This window comes from Acartia tonsa, chromosome 4, assembly GCF_053477335.1.
Source record: "Acartia tonsa isolate MP-2025a chromosome 4, ASM5347733v1, whole genome shotgun sequence".
Taxonomy (NCBI): domain Eukaryota; kingdom Metazoa; phylum Arthropoda; class Copepoda; order Calanoida; family Acartiidae; genus Acartia; species Acartia tonsa.
In genome coordinates, this window is record NC_137263.1 from 35,597,729 (window position 1) to 35,607,494 (window position 9,766).

General features: G+C 33.4%; 1 protein-coding gene across 2 annotated transcripts; it reads right to left on the bottom strand.

The window, feature by feature from the left end:
- On the bottom strand, window positions 1-7,887 carry LOC145316979 (uncharacterized). Of its 2 annotated transcripts, XR_013878788.1 has the most exons (11): window positions 6,688-7,887; window positions 6,404-6,460; window positions 5,667-5,825; window positions 5,320-5,412; window positions 4,846-4,953; window positions 4,155-4,559; window positions 2,746-3,375; window positions 2,324-2,398; window positions 1,643-1,999; window positions 938-1,407; window positions 1-749 (listed from the first exon to the last, which is right to left on the bottom strand). XR_013878788.1 is itself a non-coding variant. In XM_080157834.1 (10 exons), exons 1-9 carry the CDS (start codon window positions 7,378-7,380, stop codon window positions 1,691-1,693), a joined length of 2,529 nt encoding a protein of 842 aa, XP_080013960.1. In that variant the 5' UTR covers window positions 7,381-7,887; the 3' UTR covers window positions 1,278-1,401; window positions 1,643-1,690. The 2 variants fall into 2 exon arrangements, 1 of the variants encoding a protein (XP_080013960.1); XM_080157834.1 differs by lacking the exon at window positions 1-749 and having other exon boundaries at window positions 1,278-1,401.
- Between the last annotated feature and the right edge of the window lie 1,879 nt (window positions 7,888-9,766).

Consider the following 9,766-nt stretch of genomic DNA (forward strand, 5'->3'; position numbering starts at 1 on the left):
TTAATAATAAAGATATATTTCTACATAATGCTGCAAAGCTCAGAAATAATAATAAAATATTATCATTATTTAATTATACAAAATAAAGATAAACCAAAAAATTTTGGTTCATAAGCGCACACATCTATTTGTTTAAAAGTGGGGTAGGCAAAATGCATTATCTTAAGCAAAATATTTCTTTGTGTTTAATTGTAGATCGTAGTTATACTTATGAAGGCAGACTTAACGTTTCAATGACAAAAAAATCAACCAATTTTACAGCCCGGCAACGGACTCATTAAAAAACATACCCTAACGCATAATTTACTAAATATGAGACGATTTTTAGTATTATGATCACAAACAAAATATTTCTTTTGATAACACTTTTTGCTTGCACCCATTAACTTTTACTTGACATCTACAAGACTAGTTTTACGAAGGCTTGGGTTTCTAGTTGTGTAAAAATATAATTATCTTCTGTAGAAAAAATATTTAAAAACTCTAAAAACTTAGAAAAAAAGGTTTATTTTTAGTTTGCTTTAATAAAAAAGTGTTGTTTAATGTTTAATCACCCAAAAGTAAGTTGGATTTTCAAAAACCCAAATATTTTTTTCCGTTAATCAGTTAATCAATATACACCATTAATAGCATTTAAAATAAGAAAATATACTTATGTATGTAATTTTAGAATATGGCATCTTAAGAAATTTTGACTAGATATAATGCCTTTAATAAAATAATTTTAGTTCAAAGAGGGGAGGATATTTCTTACAAAGTGTGTCAATATTTTAATTGTGAATTAATTGCAGAGATGTAGGGGACACTGTCACATTGAACTGGTCCCCAAAGTGTTTTTGGATTAAAAACTTTAGGAAAACTTCTTAAATCTCGATATGATTGTAAAACCATCATTGTCCAAACTTTTTCATTATTACATTAATTTACAGAAGCACACCAAGTAAGAAATATCTCCATATTCATAAGGAAAAATAATTTACTCATCTTCATTAGAATATAAAAACATATCTTGACTTATTAACACTTAAAATAATAATGCCCAAAAAGCAATTACAAAACAAAGCGTCACATCTTAATTGAAAACTTGACAAGTTAAAATCAAAATTGAAAAATAATTATAAGTAAATGAAAAAGAAAGTTTTTAAAGGATTTTTAATTAGATGTCATTTTTAGAAATATACTTAAATTCAAAAAAAGCATGCTTATTGAAATAATTTAATAGAAAAATAAATTTAAATCAACACTATTAAATCAAAATAAAATGTACCTAACTTAACTAATAAAAAAAAATGTAAATTTAAAATAAAGAAAACAACAAAACAATCATTTGTATATAAAACAATTAGAAATAGATATTCATGATTCAATTTTAAAACATTTTATATTCAGTTATCATAACTACTTAGACTGGGAAAATATTTCATTTAATCAAAAATATGTGTTTTATCGAAAATATTTTAAAAATTAGGAATTAATCAATTTTAATTAATAAGCATGATTATAAAATCACGTAGAGATGTTTTCTAATAAATTTTGACTGACAGAAAAGCTAGGAGGCAAAATCTTTTAATCGAATCCAATGTCCATCCTAATTTTTATGTTTTTAAAAGTTATAGATGAAACAATAAAATATTTTCCAAACCTAATCAATATATTAACTTCTGGTAAAAATTATGGCAACTCAAGTGTTCTAATTAGGCAGCTGTATTAAATTATTCTCGGCCATCAGCGCATTGATGATCTCCTTCTGCAACTCTTGACTGTGATGATGGAGGTTCTCAATTATGACAACCTGCTGACCCTGCTCGTTGGTTGTCGTGCTGATGTTCACCACAGGGCTGGCGTGCTGTGCCTGCTGCTCGATTGTGGTGACTCCGCCGGTGCCAGCCTCGACTGGCACAAAGCCGACCAGCTCGCCGTCCGACGACATGACGATTTGGTTGGATGAAGTGTCGATAAACTGGCCGTCAGCTGTCTGGAAATGGCCATCGCCGAGATCCTAAAATGAAAAACATTTATTAGCTAACATTATCTTAGCATAGAAAAATCACAATTAATAAAAATATACCTAGCTTTTAAAATTGTTTTTTGTTATTGCAGCTGCGTTTTTTTGGGGGGGGAAGTGGGGGAGGGGGAAGGAGGTCTACCTTAATTAATAACTAGGAAAGCCCCCCAAGACAGCAAAACGAAATATTTTTTTTCAAATTATCTTTATTGGTTATTTTCTTCCCTGTAAAGACACCTATAAATCGAAGCAGCCGCTTTAAGATAGAAATATCCTAACAAACATTCTACTCCTTTTTTTTTATTATAATATTTTTACCGTAACATATTGATGACTAGAATACAATTCCTCCTCATTTTCTTCTGCTACCTCCACATCCATCATTTCTCGTTTCTGGACAAAAACATAACGCTTTTAATTTTTTCCTTAAGGGAGACCAGAGCTTGATCTTTAAATCATTTTAGTGGTGGTTTAGATCGGGGCGCGCCAAAATTTCGGCCAATCACAGCGCTGCATTTTGAAAGATTCCGTAACATATCTATCAAATTTTGGAATATATTCGGCAGCTTACAGTGTATACATATTTTAGCTTCTTCCTATAAAAAGAAACCTATCAGAAAGATCAATTACATTGATATTGTAATTCTTTATTATTAGCATGATTTTTTATATACAAAGATTTTCCTTTTAAAATACGAAATGGTTGCATTAATCACCCCTCCCACTAGTGTATGACTTACCGTCAAAGAATCAGGCACTATTAAATCTTCTTCACAATATTGTACGCCCTGCTCTACAACTCCCTTAACCACGGGGGGCTCTCGCAGACGGCGCAACACCAACGTCCCGTCCTTCATCTCGTCCCCGTTATCGTCTGCAAGCATTGGCAGGTCTGTGTTTGTACCGACATTCACGTTGCTGACAGATTTTTTCACTGGAGGCGGAGGGATGTGGGTGGTTGTCTGTTGGGATTGAGAATTAAAATGAAGGCGTTGTTGTTGTGTTTGTACAGCCTCCACTATATCGTCTACATCGCCACTAAGCTCAGTTTTAATATTTTTAGGCGAGCTACAGCCGTCGTCGGCAGACAGCGGATCATCAGGATCCTCAGATCTAAGCGGTGTCACCGAACTAAGCCCAACGGTGCCGCCAGGGCTCACTACGGCAGTATATTCATCCGTGGAGCCAGGACGTTTACGCTTTTTACGGCTGGCCGTAGAGTCTATTCCGTGTGTCGCCTCGTGGCGCTGTAAGTGTGCCTTTTGTCTGAATGTCTGTTCGCACACGCCACATGGAAATGGCCTTATGTCCTGGTGCATTCTCATGTGCACTGTTAGATTGTACGTTTTGGTAAAAACTTTACCGCAGATCTGAAATTAAACATAAAATTAAAATATACTTTAAATATAAAGATTAAAAATATGAATTAAAATTTTTCAATGGCAACGCTTGTTAAATATCTTTTTCAATTACATAACTGATGGCGAAAAAAGTTCTAAAACATTTAATGTAAAGAATTTTGCATTCTTATCAATGCTAAATGACAATCATTGTGCAAAATCACATGCTAGCTCAATGCTCAGAGTGCAAAACAAATGCCAAATGCAATTCTCAAGTAAGTCAAATATTTTTCTTGTAAATAAAACTTTGAAAATGTGGATAAATGTGACTTATGAGGAATTGTTTGTTTATTCGCATTGAAGTGCATAAATCAATCTATCTGCCTTTCCCTTCACGTAATAATACAAAAAATTACACGCTCCATACATAATTTTTGGGGAGAAATTTAACTATTGTATTTGGCGTTCATGATCAAATTCCTTTAAATCTAAGTTAAAGCATGTTTTCATAAGAAAGTTTTAAAATTATATTTATAATTTATATTTCTTTCAGACAACAAACTTTCCTAATGTTAAAGTGACGAAAGTACAACAACTAACAGAGACGGTGCTGTGTTTGTAGTTTGTACTAATATTAACGTAAGGCAAAACTTACATGACGGCATAAAAAGCGATGTAAACAAGTGTGACAAAGTATTATTACCTACCTAACTGCCTGACGAAGTGACATATGACAGAAAACTATTACAGGGCATCTGATCTATTAGACGTAAGAATAGAATTACTAAATAACAAATTAGACTAGGTACCTGTCCATTTTCAAATTTCCACATGCAAGTCTTGTTGTCGGCGTTTCTAGGTCCCCCAACTGGTGCCCCTCCTCCAGGGCTTTGAATTACTCCAGGTGGAAGAGGTTTGGTCTTGCTCACCAATTGTCCAACACTTACAGCAGCACTGCTCGGCTGTTTCAGTAGAATTGGACTAGAACTGTTGACAATGTCACCGTTCTGGTCGATGAAAACACTACCGCTTCGCGGAGATACCGCTGACTTCATTGTTATAAACTGAGGTGGGGTTGAAACTGGGGTCAGAATTCGCTGGGTCCCATTGATTGTGGCTATAATGACTTTCTTGGTGGACAGCTGTTGGAAAGATGGCTGCGTGATGACTCGTTTGATTCCTTGTAACTGAATTGGTTGTCCCTGGATTACACCCTAAAAAAATATTTAGTTTGTTTTAAATAAAATCATTTTAGGGTTACAAAACACAATTTTGAATGAAATCTTTTAATATCATATAGGTAAGAAATTCATATAAATGCTTCTGTCCTGAATGAACATCATTTTTGGCAGGTGTCATGAATATATTAGCATTACCACACGAAATAGTTCTAACTAACTGTTATTGGATCATTAGTATATTTTCACAGAAAATAGAAAAAGAGAAAACAAAATATTGTGACACTTGGTAGAAATAAGCCGACTCAGTAATTTATCATACCTGTTCAGATGCAGTTGTGGCCAGATTAAGAGGTAAAGGTTCAGGCTTAGTTTCTTCATAAACATTTTCTTCAAGCTCCTCCTCAACTCCTCGCTCTGTTTCCATTTGCTAAATAATATTTTATTATCGTATGATTTAAATTTCAGTGAATATTCATATGGTAATATCAAGAATTAAAGGTGTATATTTTCCAAGAGAGTTCAATTTCTTTCGATCCATCCCACTCTCTATTACTGTCCCCAATTTAAATACTAAAAATTTCCTTAATAAGAATTTTCTTCTTGAGAAAATTATGAAAAATATATCATATACACTCCTGCTATGAATACTAGCTATGTTATCTTGTGCGAACTCTCATCGTAACATTAATGTATTTTTCCATTGCTCTTAAAACTTCCTTTAATATACGATTTTATCTAAAAACCACCCCTCCCTCCCTAACCCAAAAGCATAAAACTTTCCATGTATTTATACCTGACTATTCATACTTGCTAGGATACTAGCTATGGCATCTTGACTTGTGTGCACTCTTGCTTGTCCATTTTGATTCAAAGACACGACTTGTACCTAATGAACATTATATTAATTACATTCATGGTTTAACATATTCAATATTATACAGAAATATGTACAAAACACGGCACGTAAATTCGTCTAATCCTGTTAAAGACTGCCAAAGTCAGAAACCCACATTCGACACTAATTTTTAGGAACGAACCCAGTATATAATATTAACTACTATAGTACTTTTAATATATTTATTGAGTTAAACAGCAATAGCTATTAGTGTTAAGTTTCATAAATGAAATAAAATTAAAAACCTGCTGTGAATGGGGTATATTAATCATTTTCTCAACTCCAGAATGACCAGCAACAGTCATCATCTTGCCCGCACCCTCTGGATGGCCAGCAACGGTCATCAGCACCTGTTCTGGCTCGTCTGTGCCCGCGGTCATTAGTCCACTTCCCTCGCCTTTCAACTGGTCATACAAAAATAGCCGTTAGCTCAGTCATACGAATAATCATTAAAACTAAAAACTTTTAATATTGTTTACATAATATTTAATAATATTATTTAGTATTTTGAGGTTTGTTTACAACGAGAAATATTAACTAATTTATGAACGCGGCATTGGACTCGTGTTGTAAATAAATAAATGTCGTCGTCATTTTAAATTTCTTATTCAAGTAAGGATTAATAGGAATTATTAAAATTTAACAAAGTTTATGATTAGAGAAAAAATGAATTCAAATAAGCCATAAAGAAGATAAATAATTGAAATTGTTTTCATACTAACTTCATTTACTTAGCTTATAAAGTTATTTTTGTCATTTAAATAATATGGAAAATAAAAACGTTAAGCTATCCCATTCATAATTGAAATGATAGCTGAATTGTATGTATTTATTTGTGTCTAATAGAATCTCTTCAACAGAATTTTCAAAATGCTTAATATAAGTCTTGTGCAAGCTTTAGGCTATTTGAATAATTATATCCCTCCTCTCTTGGGTAGAAATAAGCTATGTGTGTATTTGAAGTATTTAGAACCTAAAATACCTGCAAAACTCCGCCCTGTAAGAGCAAGGTTTGAACTCCAGGGTATCCACCTTTTTCCTAAAATGAAAAATCTTTTCAGTTATTTTCAAAACTATGTTTCTTATGTAACAAAGCAGTTATGTCCATGCTAATGTCTCATAACATTTTGAGTGTAAAATAAATATTCAAAATGTGACAATTTTGTTATATATTTTGTAAAATTTATAAAAACCAGAATAAATTTACTGTGATGTAGTGACGGATATGCACTAATAATTGAGGAGTACTTTTATCTAATGTATTACCTGATGTTGCAAAGTTTGACTAGCTTCTGCTAAAGACGCCAGTGACGTCAAATTATATCCCTGTTCTGCCGCCGATTCCCCTCCGTCGCCGCCCTGAAGGTCAAGATCGTTTAGATTGCAATAAACAAGCTGTCCTCCTTCACCGCCGACACCTGCAGCTACTGTAACAGCCGGTGATAGGTTGGCTAGGCCAGGTATAGTTGTTAGAACGACGGTTCTAGTCACACCATCGCTACCGCCGCCTGAAATTACAACAGTCTCTGGCTGCTGTTGATTTGTGACAGCTTTTCTCAGCTGCTCTGCTTTTAGCTTTACAAATTCTGTTTCAATCATTTCAATGGCCTCTTTAGACAAAGAATCTTTAGTTGAGGGTGTTGTTATAGTTGATGTTGTCGACAAAGGTTGTGGTCGTGTTGTTGGCTGCTGCGGGGATGTAACAGCATGAATATTAGCGGCTGTAACCGCCTGTCCACTTGACTGCTGCGTAATCACGCTTTCACGGGTGACGGCTAGGTTAAAAACTGGCGGTGGTGATAATGTTATTTGTGATGATTCTGTTTCTTGAGAAGTGCCGGCTTTTGCCGCCGATTGAACAGCTGCAGGATTATTTGTTTGCGGGCCAATTGATACCGCCGGTGTGCTGGCGGTAGAGGTAAATTTGAGTTCTTTTGTGACCGGTGTTTGTACCTCCATAACAAGTTTACAATTTTTATTCTAAATTTCTTTATTTACAATCTAGTGAAAAGTTATTTTAACAATTAAGGTCACAAGATTCTCGATTAAGTCGCATTTTTTATAACTTTCTGAAAGTTTATTACTTTTTTGCAATGTTTTTGTTATTATCACAGATGGGCCTAGAAGGCCCTGTGTTGATTGTTATGATTTTGACAAAACTTTCTTTGAAAGGAGAATAACAGTATTAAAACTCTCTTTTCACATATATACACACATACAATATTTACTTTCTTTAGGTGAAAAACTTTCCACCTTTCCAGCAAAACTGACTTTCGTGCCTTTGAAGTAGGACTGTTTATGTGTGTGGGTGTGTGTATGTGTATGAGTGCTTAGGGAAAAGAAAGGAATGATTTTAATATACACTGCTTTTTAGCCCAGTTAGTTCACAGAAAGATGTTTATTTAAAAATTCACAACTCTGTATATATCTTTCCAGTATGAAAATTAAACAGAAAATGTAGAATAAACAATCTGACAGATATATATTTGTGTTTATAGTTAACACAGGATATTTAAAGATGGTGGTATAAGGCAGAGAAAGAGAATAGAAGGGAAAAGTAGAGAGTTGGCTAGGATTATGGATCGATCGTCATTATGTAGGGTATCCTTATCTCTCTTTGGTTCGATACGAGGTTATCAAACCATGATCTCCTATTGGTTGATTGACACAAACAAGGCCTCTCATTGGCTGATATTCCCTTGGGGGAATAATTCTAGACACTAGGGGAAGTTGAAGGGTAACCCATTATAAAAAGGGAAGGAGAGTCAGTGAACTAGGGGAAATATCGATAAAATAAACAGATATGTCAATTTAAACAGCTAATTCAAAAATAGCAAACTCATAACTTAAACAAAAAACCTAAATCTAAATTTAAAATAGTCAAATAGTTAAGACTAAACTTTATTCAAGCCTTTTTAGCACATCTCTGCTCTTTAATATGTAAAATATCAATAATTTCTAAATTGAAAAAACACTAAACATTATTTGATGTCCGATCACTTCCACAATTTCATTTCCGTAAAGAGTTTCATAATCGCTAAAAAAACACAATAGAAAATAATATATAAGATCAGAAAGTATTTGATTATTTAAAATCAAATCAAAAGGTAAAAGATAGCTTAAGCTGTAGTAGTAATTTGCAGTTCTGAAGATTTTATTATTTGTAATATATTTTGCGGAAAAGATGATGCACCATGCAAAATGTATAGGTTTTGATTCTGAATGAATGTAAAGCCCAGTGGCCCAGTGGGTACAATGTGGTAATAATCCAATGCTAATGAGCACTTTTCAAATTTTAACATCTGTCAATTTTTTATTTAATATTTGTTATGCAATTGAAGTCTTCTTAAGATATTCTATATACTAAAGTAATTGGATGTTTGTCTGGCCCTAGTAAAACAATTACCAAACGCCCCCCCCCCCCTCTCATTTTATACTTTTTTTTCAAATGAAAAGTTTTCAATTCCCCTCCCCTTTAAGCAAAGCTACACTAAAAAGAGAAAACTGTAAGGTAAATTTTTTAGTGCGCATTGACCGACACAAAAAAAAAAGAAAAAGTTTATCTTGAAGCTGTAAGTATTAGGCGCGGGCAAATTTTTAACATTTAAAAATGTTAATAATATTTTTAGAAAGCTTGTTTATTTACAGGAAAGCACTTTAAATCAGACAAACACACACACGCACACTCCTGTCGTCTGCAAGTTAAATTCACTGTAAAAGTTTGAGAGAGTTTATATAGAAAGCTAGGAGGAATATAACTAAATATTTGAATATAGTATTTTAGTTGAAGTTGTAGGGTAGTAGAGGAATATGTATACGTAGATATTTGAAATATATGTATTTTTTTACAATCACCACACTTTTATTTCAACTTACGGTGGATAGATAGATAAAATTAAGGTTTTTATTCCGCCCCCTTACCCCCCCTCCTCTCTCCCTATTTAATGAATTATTACACCTGCTCTTTTCATAGTAGAATATTTTGTTTCCCTTTACTCTTTAAATCACTGTCTCTCTCCCACTCTCCTTCACTCTCCATCTTTCTCTCTCTTTGTATAGAAAAGCACCTTACAAAATGTTGTATATGAATCAATATATTGATTTTAGCCTATGACAAATGCGCCTACCCTATCTTGTTTGTTTCAAGGGGTTTCTCTGTAAAGGTTACAAATTATGTTACTATCAAGATTCGTTCATGTCAAATTTATAAAAAAAATTCTTTGATGGGGTCTTTTTCCAATAGGGCTATTTCATATAAATCAATCCTTATCTAACCTTATAAAACGAAAATTTTGATTATAGAGGGACTAAACAAGGACGATAACTATAGAAGAGAGGCAATGAT